Source organism: Lagopus leucura, unplaced genomic scaffold (assembly GCF_019238085.1).
Source record: "Lagopus leucura isolate 7727_CA_CO unplaced genomic scaffold, USGS_WTPT01 Super-Scaffold_100036, whole genome shotgun sequence".
NCBI classification, from domain to species: Eukaryota; Metazoa; Chordata; class Aves; order Galliformes; family Phasianidae; genus Lagopus; species Lagopus leucura.
Genome location: NW_024962285.1, coordinates 4,701,263 through 4,724,342, shown reverse-complemented (window position 1 = coordinate 4,724,342; position 23,080 = coordinate 4,701,263). Strand labels below are relative to the sequence as shown.

The 23,080-nt window shown below is 44.6% G+C and overlaps 1 protein-coding gene across 3 annotated transcripts in view; it reads left to right on the top strand.

Annotated features, from left to right (window-relative positions):
* Positions 1-23,080, top strand: part of ZCCHC7 (zinc finger CCHC-type containing 7) — a 111,230-nt gene that overhangs the window by 60,453 nt on the left and 27,697 nt on the right. For all 3 annotated transcript variants that reach the window (XM_042882921.1, XM_042882919.1, XM_042882920.1), the window contains 3 exons: positions 10,017-10,060; positions 11,167-11,292; positions 12,933-13,103. In XM_042882921.1, the coding sequence (XP_042738855.1) occupies positions 10,017-10,060; positions 11,167-11,292; positions 12,933-13,103 (341 nt within the window). The remainder of the gene's footprint in view (positions 1-10,016; positions 10,061-11,166; positions 11,293-12,932; positions 13,104-23,080) is intronic.

Here is a 23,080-nt window from a genome sequence, read left to right as displayed (position 1 = left end):
CTTCTGTCTTGATCTGATGTTTACTCATTACTTATTCATCCAAAAGTTGGAAAAAAATTAATTTTTTTTTTTTGGAGAACAGGACTTTCGAATTTTAACGGCAATTGTTTGCAGCACAGTGATAAGGGCAGTAATTACATCCAACACAGATTACATTTATATATCACTTCTTTCTAAGTATAAATCAGAGCACGGAATACAACAAAAAGCACTGTGGTTCTAGTTTAATGGTTGTTGGCTATTGAAACTTGGTTAGTAGTGCATTCAGACATCTGCATTGCTGTTGTCTAATTGCAGTTCATTAGAAACAGGGCTTACTTTTCCTCTGACTTCTGTTGCGCGTCCGCGGTGTTACCAGAGATGCAGGAGTTCAGAATCAGATTATATCATTTTTGGTGTCAGCGTTTTGGAGCAGTTCCCAGTAAAATGCTTTAACCAGTCCTTGGTATTAAAAAAAACCTAAAAATAAGACTTGCCTCCACCTTTCACACTCCGATAATCCCAGGCGAGCACAGCACAACACTTCACCTTCACGACTGGAAAATTCATGGCAACTGTCCTGAACAGCTGAGTGCATGGGAAAAAACGAATCGCAGGGATAAATGTCTGGACTGCGAGCCACACTGGTCAGTTCCAGCAATGCCCTGAAGCCCTGGTGACGTTGGGTGCAAAAAGGACAGGTGGCCAGAAAGGAACCGTTCTGCAGCAGTGTTTGGGAGTGTTGGGACTGTCTTTCCTTGTCCTCTTTATGATGGAACTCTGGGAAGAGGTTATCAAGGACCTTAATTGCTTGAAAGGCTCTCCTTGTTAGAGGGCCCCGCGTGTCATAGGTCTGGAAGAAAGTTGTCTCTTTCACTAATGTAATTGAAGTCCATACTGGGTTTGGTAGAAATTTGGAGGATTTTCCTATTGCTATGGTATCTGCGAGGAGGGAAAAAATTTAAAAAAAGCAAAACAGAAACGAAACCAAGACTGTAGAAGCAATCTGAAAGCATAAATAAGTGTCTTTTAGATATTGCACAGGACACGTTTGACACAACTGTGTAAGTGGCAGCTGCAGCTACTCCGTGTTCTCCTCTGCAGGCAAAGGACATAAGCTTTTTTTTTGATCAAAGGGAATATATACCTGGTCTTTTAAACATACCATGGGAGGATCTGGAAATAACATTATGTAGGAGCTGCATTTCTCGATCCATTGCAGGCTTCACGAGGGAAAATTGACTTCATTCTGTTTTACTGTTGGGCAAAGACCTAGCAGGGAAAGCCGGGCTGTGGTGAGAGATTTGCAAACTGTTTTAGTCATGCACCCTCTGTCAGTAAAAATTCTGCCCACAGCCCCGGTTTCTGTATATTTGTTTGTTGTCCATATATAATATGTATATACTTCTGTGTGGATATATTATTTACACTATAAATCGTAAACAAAAAAGGAGGTAAGAAAGGGCGAGAGAGTTGAGAAAAAAATACATCTCCTTTTAATTTATTGGAGGTATAAAATATCTTGGTTCTGGGTTGTTCCTGTTCTGCATGCAGTGGCTGGTGCACCCTCCAGGCAGGGTGTGTGCCCCCCACTTTGGAGACCACTGTTCCAGTGTTCACAGGAAAAGGAGGTGAAATGTTGGGTCTCAATTTTATTTCTTGTGGGAAATGTTTAGGTAAGCAGAAATGATATAATCTTGGTGAAAACTGCTGTTTGCTATTTGTAAGCAGAGGTTACATTTCCTCTTCCCCACTTTCCCTCTCCTTTTTTTTGCGGGGGAGGGGAAGAGAAGGAAAGAGTGGCATATTTTCTGCTTTGGTCCTCAAGCACGGATAAAACCATCCCACTAGCCAGTAAGAATTATTTAGCAAGGTCAGCTCATTTTCCGTTGCCCTGTAGTTGTATTTCCTAGCATACTGTTCTTCCAGTATGAAGGATTTCTGGGGAGCTCCACGCTTCCCTTTTGCAAGCAAAAGAATGAAGTTCATCATAGTTATTTTCTGTTCCAAGCTTTTACTTCATACAAAGCAAAGTATACCAAAATAATGGGTTCTTCGTTGCATTTCAAAGCATAACATAATTCATAGGAAGTATGAATGCTGAAACTCTGCATCCTCAGCATGCTAATGCTGTTTGGCACTGCTAAGCCTGAAGCATTCAGTGATCCCCCAGCTGTTTGAGAGCGGTGTACATCTTCAACAGGACCAACTACAAACCCCCGTGCTGGTGACTCTCAGAAGAATCACAGAATCACCAAGGGTGGAAAAGATTTCCAGGATCACCTACCGCTGATTTTGCCCACTACCCCACAGCCCTCAGTACAACATCTGCACATTTCTTGAGCACCTCCAGACACAGAGGTGTACGTAATTTTGATGTGCACTTACAAACCATGGGGAAGGTGCTGAGATGACATTTTAGCCTTTGTGGTGAGTGCTTTTGGATACGGGCTAAACTATATCTGCCCGGGTCATATTAAGGTCAGAAAAGCAGCATCGGAGCAGAGCATTAAGCCTTGAGTTTTCTTCTCACTAAATGACGTCATGCTTTACACCTTGTCAGCAGCATCTGTGATTCGTGGTTTGCGATGGGAGGCCTGGATTGTTATTAGGTCACCTCTGCTGTCTTGGTTGTGCTGTCAAGCATGAGCTGGGGGACGATGCAGCGTGGGCACGGCAGTGCTGAGGTGCAGTGCGTGCCTCCCACTGGGAGATGGGGTGGTTTTCTCTGATGGATCTTTTAGTTTATGGAAAATCCATTAACTGAAATTAATTTCTTCTACTGAAATGCAGAAGTGTTGTTTTCAGGGTGAATATTCTTCAGGATCTTCTGCACGTGTTTTTTATTCCTTCTTTGTTACAGTCCTTAGAAGACCAAAACACAACTAGGGATAAGTCTGAGTAGATGCCATCTGTTCCAGGTCTCCATATTAGCTTTAGCTCAAACTGCATTTGTGCTCTCAGAATAAATGTAATGTTCAGCATGGTTTTGATTGAATTCTTCAGTATTTGTTTCACTTGGGAGTGAAGGCAGCCCAAACATCTCCATGTTCAGTTCTGCTTCCACTGTTGGGCTGCTAATGATCATTGTTGAGATCTACACTGCCTTTAAAAACTCGTAAAGTGTTTTGGGGATGTGACAGTTCAGCACCCAGGGGTTCACACCTCCTCTTGCATCTTAGGAAGTGCTGAGGCTTTTCCTCCGCTGTGTCTGTGAGAACACCGTTAGAAACTGTGGGCACGGTCTAAGTTCTGTTTTGTTAACAGTCTACAAATTGCTTCTCTTACAAACAGCAGAAGGGCCAAACCAGAATCAAAGCACAAGGGCTACAGAGTTCATTGTAATGTTCCTGAGGAGAGAATGTGAAAGCACTGTCCCCTTAGGAGCCGTTCCAGCCTGGCCACACCAGCTCTGCATCATCCTGGACACACTTTGGTCTTTTTTTGTGTTCCGTCATCCATCTCTGTACGTGGGAGACTCAGCTGACCTTCAGTGCAGGCAGGAGTTGTTAGAACCAGAATGATTTCACCTAATGCACAGTATTAGTTAAATACTAATGTTAATGAAAGTTGAACCTAAATCCTAGCCCATACTGAAAGACTAATAGTAACCCTGTGCTGAAATACGCTTGTCTTTTAAACTCTGTTAAATGCGTTTTAGATTTCAGAGCAAAAATAGAGACAGGAGCCCAGATTAAGCTATCTATGTCCCAGATAATCCTCCACATGATTATTCTTCAAACTCAGGAGTTTAGCTCCATGCTTCTTCTGAACAGCAGCATGAAAAGAACTGTGCTGTTTTGCTGAAAGGCAGTTGGTGTTTACAGTTCTCCTTAGGTTTGTGCTCCAGCTGAAGTAGGAAGCAGTCATTTCCAGGGAGCTTTAATTCTGTATGCCCTCCATTTTGGCGAGGAGCATAATGTTGCAACCACATCTCTTATGGTATTTTTTTCAGCCACAGTAGCTTTGCCAAAATAGAGACCTCATTCCAGGACACTTCATGGAATTTGTTCCACCTTTTGCATTTGTATCTCCTTTATTTTATATTGATGCAGTGAAGGTGTGATACGATGCCACGGTAAATTCGCAAATCTCAGCTGTGGATTTTCCATTAAAACAGTACTGGAAAAGTTAACTAAAGTTCTCTTGAGTCTCCAGTCTTATGCACTAAGTACCATCTTAGCCTTCTATATGGAGGAGTCTGTAAATTCATCAGAACAGTGGGAGGCACTGGTTAGGCTTTGGGACTCTTAATGCAGATAACTGCGATAAATACCACTCTTCAAGTGCCGATTAAATGATTAAGATTTAGCATGCTCATACAGCATCCAGCTTTGCTTGCAGCTGCTTCCCTGGAAGAGCTCTGTATCACCATTTAGCTGGCTGCACGATAACAATCCAGAAGGTAAAACTGTCCTAGTGATTAGTAAAGAACCAGTTCTGGCATCCTATTGATCATCAGGAATCAGCTCCATGGAGACGAGGCTTTCTGGTCTGCTGTGCCCCATGGTCGTAGCGCCCAAGTTCTGCCTGAAAATGGTCACAGGTAGCTGGGAAGAGGTTTGCAGTGGCGTTCAGTTTGATACTGAAGGCTGTTGTCAGATGAGCGTCACCGAGAACGAAAGTGATTGTTCCAGCTTTGGAATTGCAGCTGTATCTCAAACGGGCCTTTTCATGTGCAGTTTAGATCCACACAGCGCCATTTTTGTCAGTAATCTTGCCCAAACTTCCCTTTATTTTTTGGCTGCACTTCTAATTTTAAGTGTTTTTGCATTTTTTCCGTATGTAATCCTGAGTTAGCCTTCATTACTTTTCTCGTGACCAAGGGTTGTTAGAATGTAAAAGGTATTTAAGACAGCTTAATCAAACAACTAACAAGACTTTGTCTCCAAAGTAAGTTGCTAGTCCTTTTCAAGCATATAGGAAATAGTCAGAAAAGGGATTCTTGATGTGTCCTGTGGGAACAACAGATTTGTGTTCAGTTTTTCCTCTTCTAAATTTGGAATCACAGTATAGACGTTGGAATTTCTAACTGATGTATTGTACCTTGTTCTCTGGTGGGAATGAAATGTTCACGTTTGCCTCCTTTTCTCTGTTTAACGTTGACTGCTGTGAACACTAGGAAGAATAACCCTGCAGCTTTTCTTTTTTTTTTCTTCTCTTTTTCTTTTTCTTTTTTTTTTAATCTATTCATTTTATACTTTTACAGACAGATTTCTCCCTGGGGTGAAACAAAGGTTAACTGAAATTTCCTCTGTTGTGTACCTGAACGAATCAGCAGTTTGAGAAGGAAATCCCATTGATGGGCAAAGAGAGTGACAGGCTCTATTTAAAGAATTCCCCCGACTGTGTGGTAGACCAACCATGCCATGAATTTAACTGTTCCTGTGGTCCCCATACTTGTACCCACCAAAAAGAGAGAAAAACCTACTTTGTTCCGCAAATGTTGCACTGAGCTTTGAAAATCATGAGCCACAGAGTTCTGTGAATTAACATTTCCAGCAGTGGTCAGGTCTAACAGAAGCAGTATTGATGGCATGAGACAGAAAGGAGGGACAGTTGTGTGAGCGTGCACGTTAGAAAAAGCAAACTGTAAGTTTGTATTTTAATGTGTGTTTGCATTTTAATCGTTTCACGCTTTTCGGAAACGCCACGCTGGGTCAATGAAAGGCTGCTGAAAGTAAAGCGCTGGAGGTGTTTTCTCACCGACACACAATGTGTGCTGCTGCTCGTGTGTCTGCACAGACACACACATGCATGGCAGGGCATCGGAGGCAGAGGCAGCAGTGTCTCTTCATGGTGAGAGGTGTCTCCCGCTGAACTGCCGGTGGTACTGACTGTACCTGTGCGGGAGTTCATGGCTCTCTTAAAGTTGTCAGCGTTACAGAGGTATCCCTGTGACCCGTTACAACAGCAGGTGTCTAATTGTCAAGTAAATCACCTTTTGCCCATCCTAAACTTGTTTGTTACTGCAGTGGCAGCCAGCAGCGGTGAAATTGTAAATGTTGTTCACAGAGAAGTCTGAGTCCTTACCTCGGAGCTCTTACAGTGGGCTGTAATTAGGGCTCTGCGTTCTGGGGCGTCCTTGTATTAATTATCACTCAAAGACCAATTTTCATTGCTCAGCTCTGAAATGTGTTTTCCCTTCAGTCTGTGTGGCAGATTGTCACAACTTGAAGCGCCCATTTCTGAGGGCAGCTGATAAAATACAGTAAATAAAATGGCTGCATGTATATTCCTGCTGTAAGGGGCAACGGGGCCTGTTTTTCCATTTCACAAAAAGGGAGCGTTTCATTTGCAAAGCTGAGCAGCCAGGCTCTACGGTTTCACAGTGGTTTTATGTGCAGAAACCAAACAAACCTTTGCGGGGGAAGAGAACCTGGCAATCTTCGGGCTCCACTAAGTGGAAATAAAAGTGCAACTTTGGAAGAGGTAAAAATCTAGGCAAGGTCGTCCTGTTCGCACACTGGGGGTCATGTGTTTGGTTGCTAGGATCAGCAGCAGTACAGGATGTAAGAGTACATCCTGAGTAGTTTGTTGTTTATTCCAGGTCACTTTTTGTTCGGCAGAAATGGATTGTTCCTCTGGGTAACTCCAGGTTCTGACAGCTCATCGTTGTCCTTCCTCCCTGCCTGTCCCCTTCTTGCAAATGAAAGAAAGAAAGCTTGAAAGCATGTTGAACAGTGACTGCAAATCTGGCTTCGTGTTGAGCCCCGCTCTGAGATTCACATTTTCATTCCAGTGGAATGATGTTTGTGAATCCCAGTGATCTTGGAACATTCTTCTTCTAAATAAGAACGAAGTCGTTGTGCACTGTGTGCTCTTGTAGAGGACTACAGGACAGCTAAAGATAGCGCTGCATAAAGGCAGACCTTTGCTCAGGGCTTCCATTTTAACCTGAACTGCATGCATGCATCCTGCATGCCATTTTTTCTGGCCTCTGTTTTTCTGTCATTTTGTTCTGTTCTGCAACTTAACAAGGCCATTTCTTCCAACTGAGAGAAGGTCAGATATAGCTAGCCCTGAAGAAAATAACTTCATAGAGGAGGCATAGATGTTGATATAATTATTTTTAAAAAGATAGCTATTAACAAATGAAGATGAGAAGGGAAAGTATAACAAATTTTTGAAGATGTTCTGGAGGGGTTTTCCTAATGCACTCGCAGGACCCTTTACATCCTGTCTGCTCTGTTTCTGCAGGATGACCGCACAATCTCCTCACAGAGCTGTGGGGATTGTGGCAGAGATTATCCGGATGGCTCTTAAGCTGCTGCTGCACTGAGGTGCTGTGAAAGAGGAGGAAAGCACTTCTCCCCTCAGCTCCCGAGGCAGACAGCCATCCTGTGTGTGCGTTCCTCTCTGAGAACCGTGACGTGCTTTCATGTTGTGAGAAATGACAGGTAGCAGGTTTTGTTGTGGTGGTGTTTACCAGGGAGCACAACTCAGCAATCACCGTAAATATTTGTTCTGTGTCTGAGCTCTGAAGATCAAAATTACCTTCTCAGTCCCAGGACGGGATCTGAGGCTTCTGGTTGGAGTTTTGGAGGTCCCGGAGCATCTCCTCTTGGCAGTGCCCGGGGTGGTGGGTTGGACTGTGTCCTTGGTCTTACATCCAGGTATGGAGGAGTTCAGCGCAGGGGGAAGAGCGGGGGCAAAGCGCTCTGCATGTGCTGATGGGCATTGTCCTGGGAGGCAGCAGGAGGGCAGGAGGATGGCTGGCAGGAGGCGGAGCCGATGGAGTTGTAGTGCTGCGTTGCACCTTAATGCTTTTCTGAGTATTTTCTAATTTGAGCCATTTGAGTTTCTAACACGAGCAATTCTTTAATCATTTTATCACAGTTTTCCCAGGGAAGATGGGGGTTTTGACAGCACAGAAATGAAACTTGGTTGTTTGTTCTTAGAAAGGACATGTCTGATGATTAACAGGAGTTAATTTGCTGGTAATTTTGATCTGTAGCCTGTCAACCATCCTGCATATGCCTTTCTATGAAATGTGGCATTCACAGGACTCATTTGAATTACAAATATATTTTTCTTTATGAATGAATTTTCTTAATAGGCTTCCAAGTAATAAATAATGCACTGAAATATATCAGTAAGTGTGCTTCTTTACTTTTAATGACTAGGCACCAAAAGGCCTAATTTTCCTTTGGGCATACCCACGAATAGCTTCCATTAGAGACATCCTACACGGTGCTATTCCTCCCATCCCCTGCTGGAACCCAGGCAGCCTGGAAGGAGCAGTCTCCAGGCCTAGATGGGTGATACCACCTTTTGTTATGGTGGTCTTGTCTATCCTGAATGATGCTTGGGTGAAGCATTTGGATCTTGCATTGCAGTTTTTGCTTTGCCAGCTGCTATCCATGCTATGACTTAAACATACTTAATATAATGTACCACTCCAATTGCTTGTAGGTAGGCCAGCAAAGTTGCTGTTAATGTCTGTGTGATGCTTGTTGAGATTTTGGCGTTAGTGCAAAAAATACATATTCTAGGGCATTGCTGAGAGTAGTCAGATATAGCTAGCCCTGACTTTAGATGAAGCGGAGCAGCTAAGAGGTATAATTCTAAAGCACCCACCATATGTTCTAGGGACATACCTTGTGTCTGGGCTTTGTGTTTCAGCTGAATTTATGACTTTTTTTAGTTTGCAGGTGTAGCAGAGCTTGAAGCAGTGATGGAGCACCTGGTAGGAAGGCAGGGCCAGCCCAGGGGAGCTCGGGTGCATGCAGTGCAATGTACTGTACCTGAGTGGCCAGAAGGGCTGGAGCCAGGATCCACCCCTTCCCAGCCCTCACTGGAGGTGAGGGAACCTCACTGGAGATCCCTGCATACCTTCTGAGGCCTTCTGAAGGCAAGCAGCTTCTTCTCTAAATTTCTGTGCCCACAGCTGTTGCATGTAAGTGAATCCTCGCTCACTGCAGCCTGGGACCTTGCTGCTCTGCTGTCATGGCTGCTCTTTGCACCGTGTTAAACAGTTACAGGTGATATTGCATATGGTATGATTTTAGTTGCTAATCGCCCATCTTTTACTGGAAATGAATAATACAATCAAAGTTAGATACATCTGTAGTGCTTTTTTTTTCTAATAATTGTAATTCTTGATGTTGCAATTTGTTTTAATAACATGTACAGATGTTTCAGATTTCAGTTGTTGGCAGAGGACAGAACTCTTGGCGTTAGCCTGCAGACATGGGATATACTCACACACGGGTTGTAAGTTACTGTGAAAGTACAGGCAAAGCCAGCTATTCTGTTGACATGAATCCTCTGTGAGGGTAAGAAAGATACTGCAGTGTTCAGCCGTCGTTGCACAGTGAGAGAAGTAAACACCATTGACATGCAGAACTTTGAAACGGCTCTTACTGCATCCCTGTTCTTCCAGGGCGTTTTGTGTTTTTTTTTGCCTTTTATTTCCTTCTGATTTTTTGTTTTTCCTTCCTCCAGTTCTGTGTGTCAGAAGGTCGTGGTGTGATAGCTGTTCATTCAGTGTGCTGTTCTTGTTTACTGCACCTTACCAGGCCCTGCTCTGGAATAGCGTTACTTGGATTAGCCTTAGTTGCTGTGGTTATGCATAAAGCCATTTTGGCATGCGGCCTTCAAAAGCCGTGCTGAAGACATAGGATGTTTGAATTCACCAGGAAGAAGGGTATGTCTGGGCTGTGTGTTAGCTTCGTGTTATGCTCCCACTCAGACAACCCAAGTACTTAAGCTGGCCATGCTCTGCAGTGGGTTCTGGATTCCTTGCATCTGAACAAATTGAAACCTGCTTAAATCTGTACCCTAGGGATGAAGGGGCAAAAGAGGGTAGCAGCTGATACGGTCCAACTGGTTGAGCATGTCCTGATTTTAAGGTGGATCAGATTTGCTGACAGGCAGGTTGATAGCATTCCTTTCCTGGAAATAGAACTTGTTTCTCTGTTTGGTACATTCAGAATCTATTGCCAATTTCGGTAACATCTGTAATCATAATCTGAATATACTGTGAAAAAAATGTCCTTAAGTTAAGTATAATTCATTGTATTTCTGTTTTCCAGGAGACACTGATGTGGACTGGTCCATCAGTAATAAAGACCTAGAGGTAACACAGACAACCAGATTGTTTCATGTTTGTTATCTTTGTGTTTACTAACAAACTGACCAAAATAAGCAGGCCTGGAAAATCCATCTGGGATTTTTGCTTGAAAGCCTTAAGAATGTCCTTCCGTTGGCAGGTTAAGCCGAGCAGTTGTTCGTTAGGAGGACATTCACTTGTCAGGGAAGGCAGACAAATAGTGGTGAAGAGAGGAAAGGACAGGAGCTCCTCAACAATGAGAAACTCAGTTCTTCCTTCCCAGTCTCTGTGAAGTAGCTGTTTTGTGACAGCTCGATCCTTACTCCTACTGCGGCACCAGACGTCTCTTGTGGGCGGTTGGGCAGCCTGCAGTTCCTGAGGAAGGGCTCAGCTCAGCCATTAAAGCTATTAGGCTGTAACTTGAAGCATTTGTGGAGGGTACCCTAGCACCCAGGGAGAGTAAGCTTCAGCTAGAAGGTCCATCTCCTGATTTCTCTTTCCAAGAGCTGTTACAGTTTATGTCATGCATTCACAGAACGATAGAGGTCAAAAAAGACCTTAGGAACCACCTGACCAACACTCCTACCCAGGCAGGTTGCCTTAGGGTGACATTAACAAAGCTTTTCTCGTGAGAGAACTCATGTTGTTGTACTCCTGTGATTTGCTTGTCCACAGTGTTAATTCACGGTTGTTAATTACCTTTTTCTTTAAAAAAAATTCCTGTACAATTGCAGGTTATCTAAACTTACATGATATTGTACTTTGTCCAAGTTTCCCTCCATGTGTTCCGGAGAACTTGTGACCTGAATTTGCCATTACTACTAATTATATTTGCATTCTAATAAAAATTCCAGTTCATCAAGAAATTGCACAGTGAGTAGAAGTGTTTCAGCTGACCGAGAGAAAGCAGAATTTCACGACTGTAGTTTTAAACAGTGAAAAAATCATGTCCTGAACTGAAAGTTTGAGCCAGACAGTGCCAGTCTGTGTAGAACAGAATTGTGCAGTTCGACTCCAGATGTGTAAATGGTGTCTGTGTTAGACTGCTGGCTGAACACTGCCAGCAATGACTCTTTCTAGCAAACCGTGAGTGGTTGAAGTGATAAATGTCTTTTCTCTTTTTTTCTCTGCAGGCACAGATCTGTAACTACGCGAGCGTGAGGCGCACGAGTGTTCGCTACTACACAGCCGACAAGAACGTTACCTGCAGAAACTGTGGGAGACCAGGGCATTTGTCCAAAAACTGTCCTGTTCCAAAGGTAAACGCGACGTTGCAGATTCAGCTGTTTTACTTTCCTGCTTGCTGTTAGGAATTTTGTTTCGGTGGCTTGGGGTTGAAAGGTAGCTTGCACAAGGTCGGTTTACTGTATGAAATTAACCGTCTGTTCTGAGGAGGTTATTGCTTTTATAAAGAAATCTGTAAGTATAAGCCGGTTAAAAAGAGATAACAGTGTAGGTGTATCTTTTTCATAGTGTAAGACTAGCTTTAAGATATCAAATACGTTTAAAATTTATGTTCAAGAAGGAGTGCATTAAGGACTCCAAAAATCACCTGTCATAAATGAATGAAAGCAGATTCCTGTGTGATGAACCACAATGCAGATAACGTTATAGAGATGTGAGGAACATGGAGTTGCTTTAAGCAGCTTGGATAGATGCCAAATGCTTGGAAATTGCCGACTCTCCGTGAGTTAGAGGAGATGGAGATTTAAAACTTGGAGACTGTGTTGTGCAGAAATGGTGCCAGCTGCATGCGGGTCTGGATTTATCAGTCCTTGCAGCAAAGCCTGAAAAAATCCACCCCTCAGTCCTTGAGGCCACTACCTGCACTGGAACTTTGCAAGTTAGTATCAAGCAGATTCCTTTAAAGCATCTGTCCCGTGCCTACATCTCATGCAGTTGAAACGTAAGCTCGTGGAGCAAAGGTGCACTCAATCACTGGGAAAACTGGTTTTAAACAGATACAGCTTTAGTCCCAGAGTACCTTTTTTATGTTTGTGAGGGCGTCCACGTATCTGCTTGAGTTACAAAGCACGGGGCTAAGCTGGCCACAGCTCAGTCCCAGCCAGCCACTCAGTCAACCGTACTGGTAGAGAGCACTAAAAAGGCAAAAGCACAAAAAGATGTGGGCTTAAGATGAAGACAGTTTAATAGCAGTAGATAAAAAAAACGAAAGCAAGTGATACAAAAGCAGTGTCTACTTTGGAAAATATCCTTTGCCCCCATTTTATTGTGGAGCGTGATGTCCCGTGGTATGGGCTACCTCCTTGGTCCAGCTTTCCCGGCTGTGTCTCCTGACAACCTCTTACCCACGTGCACCCAGTCTGTTCGCTGCAGGTCAGAGTGGAAAACTGAGAGATCTTTGAGGCTGTGCAGGTGTTGTTCAGCAGCAGGTGAACGTGGGTGTGCTGTCTGCACTGTTTCTCAGCAAGCTAAAAGACATCTCCATGTGGGCTGATGTGAAGAAGAGTGTCTCCATCCATACCAGTGTAGTGGTTGATGTGACAGAGCACATTTACAAAATATGCCAGTATGTTGGTGTGATGTTCCAGTGATGTACTTCTGTTTTTCAGCTTTTGAGGGATTTCCTAAAAAATAAGTGCTCATAGAGCGTACTGAACACTACTTACAGGAGCATTTGACAAGTACTTGTGATGCAAGGTCAAAATCAGGAGAATACGGGGATTTATGCAGTCAGAAGTTGAACTTTTACTCTCTCTCTAGTCTACCTTTGCTGCAGTTTCTAAATGAAACATAGGATGTCTGCAGTTCCTAGTGGGTGGCAGGCATTCATTTAGGATGTTTTCTTCTTTATTTCCTCTTGTGATGTTTTGTTTTGCTTTCTGAAATCTTACACAGTGTATTTGCTTAACATACTTCTTTTTGTATTTCTCCTCAGAAAACTCCCCCTTGTTGCCTGTGTGCAGAAAGAGGTCATCTACAGAACACTTGTCCAGCTCGGTTTTGTTTGAACTGCTGTTTGCCTGGCCACTATTTTAAGGAATGTCTTGAGAGATCCTACTGGAATAAGCACTGCAGTCGCTGTGATATGAAGGGGCATTATGCTGACGTAAGTACTGTCCATGACAGAAAGCCAAAACAAACAAAACACTCACCATTGTTTTTTTATCTGTCAAAAATTGAAGTTTACAAGCACCACTGTCATTTCAGATTAGCTTTCATTGTATCGAGTGCATGTCTGTATGAACATGTGGAAATGTTGTAGTTGCTTACATGAAAAGTGGTCCAAAGAAAACAAACCGGAGCGCTGTAAGCACTTACTTGGTATTTAGTTTAGTTTAATTTTTATTCCAGTTTAGTTAGGGTGATGAAAAATGTCAATTGATACAGTTTTGTAGTACTCACTGCTCATAGTAAAAAGGACTTTAAAACTTAGCAAATGCAGTTCCAACAGTTTCAGTGTGCTGGTTAAAAAAATCTGGGGAAACATGCTGGAAATTATATGTGATAAATTAACTCTTTAAATGTAACACTTCAGATTACTGTGTTTGAGTGTGCTTGGAGAACCATTGGAAATAACAGCAGATGGTAAAGAATGGAACATTTCTCATTTTTGTGAAGAAAAAGTGCAGGGAAGTTGAAATCAGAAGACGTGTCGTGCTGTGAGCACATTAGAAGAGGTGTAGGGCAGCCCTTCTGCTCTAGGAGTTTCAAATGACTTCTTACCATGATTACGTATTCATCAAGGAAATATATTAGAAGCTTAAACTACTGTCTACGTGGGTTTGGCATTTATGATTGCTGCATTTTACATTGCAAATGTGCTTTACAAATGGAATGGAAGTGGTATGTTTTTCTCTTAGGTAAGTAGAGATGAATAACAATTTTATGTGACGGTGGCTTGCAGAGAAGCATGTCTGCAACCACAGTTATGGGCCTCAGCTTAGTTTGTTCCTGTTTGTTGGTAGAGTTCTGTCTTACTTTTGAACATGCAAGATGAAAGATAATGATGAAATCAATTATTTCTCCAATTCCGTATCCCTGTGAGCAGCCCCTTCGTTTGTGTTCAGTAAGAGAATTCATGAAGTAGTGGAGCAGCTGGAACATCTAATGTCTGGGATCTACTGATACTTGTTTTAGGCCCACAAGAGCCTCAGTGATGTTTTCCTGCTTCACTGCTATCATTCAAAACCCAGCAGTTCCTTCTGGGCCAGGGCAGCTTCTGCAGACTGAGTGGACACCCAGGTGCTGTAACCAGTCGTGGTACTTCCTTGTTCACATCATACTGCACTACTTCTATCTCAAAATAAGGCAAAAAAGAACGTGGTCCAAATGATGATCTTCATACTTTATATTAAAAAAAAAGCTTGCATCTGCACTCAGTAATAACGTCTCTGTTGGCTGGGAATATGGAAATGCTCCTTTCGTGTGTCTGTGAGATGCTTATTATGAGATTGAATCTTCAGCTTTATTTCCCATCAGGTATCTGACTGCTTGCTTCAAGTTGAGCAGCAAAAGGGGAGAGAAAGGATCTCATTTATTTTGCAAAGAGGAGGGACCCCATGAAACACACGCGTTTTACTATTGTTATTTTGTAGTGAGCACTCGGACTTGTCTTGGATAAATGAGTGAATAACTCCAGCACAAAAATAGGCCTGGAAGTGTTAAGCAATGGTCAAGTATCCAAAGTGTAGTGAGGTGTATTAAAGGCCATTCAGAAAAAGTGTGTTCTCTGTGCAGTAGATGTGAGGTGTAAGGTCGTGGACATCTGCTTTCATTTGGGGGAGACCTTCTCCTCAAAACTTTTACCATTTTAATCTGTGGTTACAGAAGCACATTTTTCAGTGTGAATGCTCTTTGCTTAGAAACATTCTTCTGAATGCATTTTGAAAGAAACTTTTATTATTGACTGTCTGCCTGAAGCTGCTGCTGCTGCCCATGAAAGTTGTTTGATACCATACAGCCAGTGGTGATCAGCTCTACAGAAACCAGGAATCCTGGCCATAAGGAACGTAGCATCACGCATTCACTATGCTTGTCCTGAAATAAATCTAGACATTTTGAACATCACCACTGAACGTTGCTGTTTGGCTGTCCTCTAGCCCAATAAAAGCTTGTCTCAGTATTTCAGATGTGCATGTGCATAAAGAGAGAGAAATGTATATTAAACAATATAAACATAAAACAAATTAAATAAACATATAAATATGTAAAACAGGATTTTTTACAGCAACGTCGGGTATTCACAAACCAGCAACCTTTGTTTCAGTAGGTGCGGTGTATTTCAAAGCTGGGCATGACAGGGTTTTACATTTTTCCTTTCTGGATGAGCTGTGTGAGTTTTCAGTGCTGGGAAAGCTGTTTTGGCAAGAATGTTCCAAACGTGAAACTGTTACTCAAAGGTATTCTGTGATACTGGCAAGAAAGTATTCACTCCTGTAGCAACTGGAAGATAGAAAAGGGACTGGTAAAACAAGGAGGGCTTTCCTGGCTCACTTCTGTGTGTAAAGATGTGGAGAATTAAGGCAGAATGATGTCACAGTGATATAGTCACTTCATGAAATTAAGTGATACTAGAACAGATCTTATATTCATGCTTTTCTATTTGTGTACGAAGTTCTCCACAGTTTTTAAATGTGTGTACTTCTCATATAAATACATAAACAGTGCTGAAATATATTTAAAAAATACCAACTACATGAAGGTTTCTTAAAACTCTTCACTGTAAGGGTGGCAATGCACTGGCACAGGTTGCCCTGAGATGCTGTGGATGCCCCCTCCCTGGAAGCACTCAAGGCTGGATGGGCTGTGAGCAGCTTGGGCTACAGGGAGGTGTCCCTGCATACAGCAGGAGGTTGGAACTGGCTGATCTTTAAGGTGCCTTCCAACCCAAACCATGCTGTGGTTCTAAGGTACTTTTTAGTAGGTCACAATTCAGTTTAGTAGAAGCTTTAGCTGTGACTGTAATGTGAAGATTTCTCTTTTAAGCTCAAAAATACAGGTTAAAAACATGTTGTGTTTATTCTTTAACTTAACTGTGTGTTCTCAGTAGCAGCGGTGGCAATGCTGCAGAGACTGATAAGACATATAGTCTGAAGGCCTTTTCATCTGATATGAACTGCTATGAAATAAAACATAGGTGAATTAGATGAAATTTAAGTATGTTTCTGTTTTTTTAACCTCATGCAATATTATGGTTTTGGTTGTCCCACAAATTCAGTCGTGATGCATGTTAATTAGCCTTCTGTGCTCTATACTGTTCCTAAAAAAAAAAGCAATTTGCGCACAAAAATATGAGGAGGACCCACATTTGACCCTTTAGCTCACCCGTCAAACATGGAAGCTTCCTGTGAAGTGCTGTCTGAGTGTCATTACTGGGAGGATGAGAGGGACAGTGAATTGCATTGTTCGTGTGTCCATCCTGCTCCCGAAGGTCACTTGTTAATGCAGCAGATGTAAGAATTTAAAGAGAGAAAATGGAGTGTTTGTTACAGGCTTACCACATCCAACAGTATTTGAGGTATGCAGACGATGTCTGTTTGGTAGATGCCAAACCGTGTATCCAGTACTATTTCTTTTTGTATTTGGATGTTGTAAATTTAAGTTTGCTCGTCCTCTTCTAGATGTACCTCTGCTTATAGCCAATGTTTACAGTACCATTCCTTTAAATACAAGTATTACGAAGGGTATATTTCTACAAGCACTTTCTGGTAAGCAGTTAGAGATGCAAAGGTGGGGAATTTTTACTGGACCCCCTTGAGGCAAATTAAACACACGTTTATGCTTAAACATAAAGCTGTTCAATGGAGATGGGTCTGCAGTAGTCTGTGGAGATGTGGCACCTGGGGACCTGTTACTCTACACTGACTGGCACCAGCACAGTCCTGTGCCATCAGCACAGGACGCCTCAGCCCAACACTGGGCTCAGCCCCAGTAGGCGTTTCTTTAAGTCAAGACAGGAAGCCTGAATGACCAACAGATGGTCAAGAAGTGAAACACAGTGGCAGTTTTTAGAACAGGTCCCAGAAAGAGTTGGACGATCAGTCCTGTCAGCCCAAGGTGTGCACCAGGCAAATTAACAGGAGCTGTGATGACAAATCAAGTGTTGGAACGGGTGTATAAATACGATTTATGTGCACAGATTCAGGATGGCTTTTGTAAAGAAAACCCTGCTTCTTAGAAAGCTCTGGGTTCTTCACAGGACAAAGTCAAGAAGCGTTTGTGTAAACATGATTCAGTTAACGTAGTCTACAAGTTCAAGACGCCTTTTGACAAAGTTTCTGACCAAAAGCTTTTAAGGAAACAAAACAGGCATGGATCAAGAGGATAAAAGCAGGAGATGCAAGTGTGATGCGGAAAAAGTGCCAACAAAAGACAGTATTTGCGGAGACGACTGAATTTAATGTGTCAATGATATGATGAGCTAAGTGTGAAGAGCTGCACATGAACTGTAATAAATGCAGGGAGGGCACAATAAAATGTTGGATGAATTTCAGTAGCACTAAACATAATGTAAAATACCTGGGAAAAAAAAAATAACTGCAGATTTACATAGGAAGGAGTGAGTTCTGAGCTTACCGTTACCATTCAGGACTTAATTTTAGAGTTACAAGATATGATTGAAAAAAAAAAAAATCACTTCATTGCTCAGAAGGTGTGGAAAACAGATGGTGAATATTAGGAATCTTGTGGAAAGCAGTGGAGAAGTAGGTGATATGGTCCTTTTCTTCTGCATCCTTCATCTCAGCTGCCTCTTTGTCCTGAGAGACAGACGACAGAGAGATGTGTAAAAATCTAAAGCCTCTGTGACTGGAGGCAGTGACTGAGGATCAGTTGTTCATTGCTGATTTCAGAGCAGTCATTAGGGAGCATCTAATGAAAGCAGGGGGAGCTGGGTGCAGAAGAGGCAGAATGAGGTAAGAGACCTACGAGGTGAGGATCCTTACCAAAAGATGCAGTACATGCACAAAGTCTGCTGAGGCAGGAGTGGAGGCTGAGCCAGCTGGTGTGAGAGAAACCCCTGGAAGGTTGTTGACTGAACACAGGGAAACTTCATCCAGCTTGGAAAGTCACTGCGATGAAAACATCTGGCTGTAGATGTGTGCAAGGGAAAGAAGGCATGCTTGCCTCAACTTCAGGCATCATGAGGCATCAGCTTACAGTTGAGACCGTGGGCTGGTAGTCTCTGCTCTTTTCATGCTGCAAACTGATTGTGATAAGAGATGTACATGTATAGAGCCTCTGCTAATTACATTCTTTAAGGAGTTGTGAGAACCCTCCATGGAGCTTTATCAAAAACCTGAAAGTGTTTTACAAAGCCCAGTTACTGCAGCTGTTTTGTATCAGCCTTCCAGTTTCGATGTTTCTGCTGCCCATAGAAGCAGAGGTCAGAACACAAGTTCTGCTCTATGCGTGTGGCTGAGCGAGCTCATCATTCCTCCAGACAACCAAAAAAGTTAAAATTTGTCTTTCCCAGAAAGGCCATTCTCTTGTACTATGTACTATGACACAAAGGATGCAAAACAAGCTGTCATGCTCGCTGTTTCAGTGTGACTCTTCACCATCATGCTTTTCTCAAGCAAAGAACTTGAGGCAACTTCAGGAAGTCCACTTAGTCAGACTTGAAAATGTTCAAAGTTATTTAGAACAATTTCAGGCTAATACATTTATTAGCCACTAGGGCACTTACTTTCCCTGAAACAACTCTGAGAATGTGTGGACTCAGATGCAGAGTTGTACTGGAAGCAGCTGAACCTGATGTGCTTTCATCAGGAGGCCATGTAGCTACGTGACTCCCATATACAAGAAGGGGAGCAGGGAGGACCCGGGGAACTACAGGCCGGTGAGTCTCACCTCCGTGCCTGGGAAGATCATGGAACAGATCCTCCTGGACAACATGCTTGGTCACATAAAGAATGAGCATGTGATCCAAGACAGCCAGCACGGCTTCACCAAAGGAAGGTCATGCCTAACTAATCTTGTGGCCTTCTATGATGGAGTGACGGCATTGGTGGACGAAGGGAAGGCGACCGATATCATTTACCTGGACCTGAGCAAGGCCTTTGACATGGTCCCCCACCACATCCTCATCTCCAAATTGGAGGGAAGTGGATTTGATGGGTGGACGACCCGATGGATAAGCAATTGGTTGAAAGGCCGCAGACAGAGGGTGGTGGTCAATGGCTCTGTGTCCAGGTGGAGGCCGGTAACAAGTGGTGTCCCCCAAGGGTCTGTCTTGGGACCGGTGCTCTTTAACATCTTTATTAATGACATCGATGAGGGAATTGAGTGCACCCTCAGCAAGTTTGCTGACGACACCAAGCTGAGTGGTGCGGTTGATACGGTGGAAGGAAGGGATGCCATTCAGAGGGACCTCGACAGGCTGGAGGGCTGGGCTCGGGTGAACCTGATGAGGTTCAACACGGCAAAGTGCAAGGTTTTGCATTTGGGCCGGAAGAACCCCAGGCACCTGTACAGGCTGGGAGGAGCGGTCCTTGAGAGCAGCTCGGCAGAGAAGGACCTGGGGGTCCTGATGGACGAGAGACTGAATATGAGCCAGCAGTGCGCTCTGGCAGCTCGAAAGGCAAATGGGATCCTGGGCTCCATCAGGAGAGGGGTGGCCAGCAGGGACAGGGAGGTGATTGTCCCTCTCTACTCGGCTCTTGTGAGGCCCCATCTGGAGTACTGTGTCCAGGTGTGGAGCCCTCAGTACAAGAAAGACATAGAGATTTTGGAAAGGGTCCAGAGGAGGGCGACTAAGATGATCAGGGGGCTGGAGCACCTCCCCTATGAGGACAGGCTGAGGGAGTTGGGCTTGTTCAGCCTGGAGAAGAGAAGGCTGCGGGGTGACCTCATTGCAGCCTATCAATACCTGAAAGGAACCTACACCCAGGAGGGGAGTAAACTCTTCAAAAGGGCTGACAACAGCAGGACTAGGGGAAATGGATCCAAGTTGAAGGAGGGAAGATTTAGGTTGGATGTTAGGGGGAAGTTCTTTACTAGGAGAGTGGTTAGGCCCTGGAACGGGCTGCCCAGGGAGGTTGTGGATGCCCCGTCCTTGGACGTGTTTAAGGCCAGGTTGGACGGGGTCCTGGGCAACCTGATCTGAATGTGTATGTTTGGTGGCCCTGCTAGGCAGGGGGGTTGGAACTACATGATCCTTGGGGTCCCTTCCAACCCAGGTGATTCTGTGATTCTGTGATTCTGTGAAAAATGTGAGGCTGAGCAGTTTGAAAGTTCCACGTGCTGCTCTGTTTGGTGTTATGCTGCTCTGTTAGGAGGATGCGTGTCTCCCTTGTTAAGAGCTGCTGCCTTGTCTTGCATAGCTTTGTGTGCACCACATGCATAACTTCACGTGGTGTGTATGTATATACATTTCTATATAGTTAGGCTTGCGCATGCATATATTGAAAATCCAGTCTGCTCTGCAAGTTTGGTGGCATTTCTGATGGATGTCATGAGGCTTGTGCTCTACAGTCACGTCTGCCTGCTCTGTGCGTGAGAAAAGGACTTCCTAAAGAGGATGACCTAGCAGAAAGGAGGCAAAAAGCATAGATGGAACAATGTTTCCACTTATTCTTAGGAAGAACAAGCGCACCGATAAGCAGTGAGTTGCCTGAACTCCTTAGCCTTGGAACTGGCCATCAGAAGTGCCCAGACCTCCTGCCTTCTTCAGCTGTGCTATAACTGGGGAGGCCTGATTGTGGCCTTCCAGTCCTTGAAGTGAGTTTATAAGCAGGAAAGGGAGCGACTTTTTACACCATCTAACAATGATAGGACATGGAGGAACGACTTTAAAGTAAAAGAGGGGGAATTTAGGTTAAGTGTTAGGAGGAAATTCTTTGCTCAGAGGGTGGTGAGGCCCTGGGACCACTGCCCAGAGAAACTGTGGGTGCTCCATCCCCGAAGGCACTCAGGGCCAGGCTGGATGGGGCCCTGGGCAGCCCAATCCGGTGGCAAAAGGCCTATGGCAGAGGGTTGGAACCAGATAAGCTTCAACACCCCTTTCACCCAAGCCATTCTGTGATTCTGGCTGCATCTCTTTATGCACGCTACAGACACGCCCTGGAAGCAGCGCCTCTTCCCAAAAGCCAGGCTGTTGGCAGCCTACTCATTTATCCTGCCTGAAACGGCCTTTTCTGGCTGCTTAGACGTGGTCAGAGTCTTTCTCTCAGCTTCCCTTGTGCCCTCGTCGCTATCAAAGTGCGTGCTGGTGCTTGCCAGCAGAGCTGTGCCATCCCCGGCAGTGCTGGACGTGGCTCTGCAGGCTGGAGGTGTTGGGTGCTGGAAGGGCAGTTGTGTGTTGGTGTGGCTGGCACTGCTGGTGCTGCGTAGCCTCTGCCTTTACACATCCACAGGGCACCCTGGGAGAAAGCAGCTCTTCTGCCTTTTTTTTTCCTCGCGATCTCACTCCGCCAGTAGCGTTCCCTTATTTCCACGCCTGCCCCAAGTCAATTTCAGTCTAATTGTAAGAGTAAGCAAACAGTGCCGTGAGTCGGTAATCCCCGCAGTCAAACACCTCAATCCCAGCGGCGGTGGGAGCGGTGTTGGCACAGCGCAGCTCGTGGGGAAGGGGCCCCGACATCTGTTTGCGCAGGAGCATTTCTGCAGCGACGCTTTGTGTGTTTTCCGCGGCGTCTCCCATGCGGAGGCGATGAAAAGTGTGTGTTTTGGCAAATCTTTTGTCTTATTGTGGTCGCTTGCGGCGGGGCAGCTCCTCGCAGCCGCCGCTTTGACAAAGCACCAGAGGATTCTGTTAAAAAGTTGTGTTTAGTAATTGTAGTCGTTGTGTCAGACCATAACTGACTCGGAGCTGAAGGATTTTTGTGAGATGAGTAGCTGTGCCAGCAGGGACCCAAGTCTCCTGGGCCAGGCGCGCTCTCATTAAGATTTGCCGCTAGCCGTGGCGGTGTTCGGCAAGTATGTGACGTGCATGCTGTTATTGTATGCTTGGCTTGTCAGCCTGCAGCTTTCTGACACTCACTTATGTCACTCTTTATTCAGAGAGGAAGAAGCTTTTGATAATTTGACAAGACAAGCTCTTAAACGATCTAGGTCATGGCCTTCACTGTCTGTGATTGTGAACATATTTCCTGAAAGCCCTGTCACTCATCACAGCTACATTTTCTCCCGGGGAGCCATAGGCCCGTCCCGGTCTCCTGTCAGCGCGTGCATTTTGGTTATTCATACGCCAAATACAGTGCCGGGGTTTCTCTCAGCATTTGCAGGCGCCGCTGTGTTAGTGAGGCTAATCCTTCCCGCGCGGCGCTCCCAGCAGAGCCGCGTCCTGCGGCCGGCCGGCGGCGGGCCGAGGGAGCGGAAAGGAGGAAAGGCCGCTGAGCGCCGGTTTTGTGTTTGCTCACTGTTGTGGAAATATGAGAACTGGTGGCAAGGGCCTCGTCTATTGAGCACTTGAGTCCTGGGCTGCTGTCAGGGGCTGTTTCAGATTGAGTGTTTTATTTTCTTTGATGTTCACATTTGAGAATAGGGAAGTGGGAATTAAACAACAGATGCATTAAGCCGTTGTTCTGGTAAAACAATAATTAGCACCTGATAAAACCCAATATGGGTCAAAACGCGCGCTGTATCTCGTCCTGATCCGTCTGGTGTGGCACGCCGGGCCGCTTCGTGTTCGGGTACGAAAAATAACCGCTCCCAGCAAACCGGGCGTGCGCACGGCAGGAGCGGCTGGCTCTGAGGGGTCTTTGTGCTGCAGGCATGCGAGGCGCCCGGACGGAGCTGGACGGGCTGCTGCCTGTGCTGGGATGCTGCCTGCGGCCGCTGAGCACCGCGCTGCTTTTAGGAGCCATCACCTCTTGTGCTCCTGCATCGCAGCGCTGGCGCGGTCAGATCGTTGGGGCAGGAAATAAATGCAGTTTTATTTCGGTGTAGCCATCACGCTGTGTACTAAAGGGTCCTCGTTAAAGAGGGCCATTCGTGGGTAGGCACTTCTAAGTAAATCACAGCCCTGGTTGTTGTGTTAGTGATCTCTCCCATGGCAAACCGCGTTGTTCCGTTTCAGTATTCAGCAGTAATTCCTAATGACATACATTTTGTCATTCTGTGGGGAAGGATACAGACAATAAC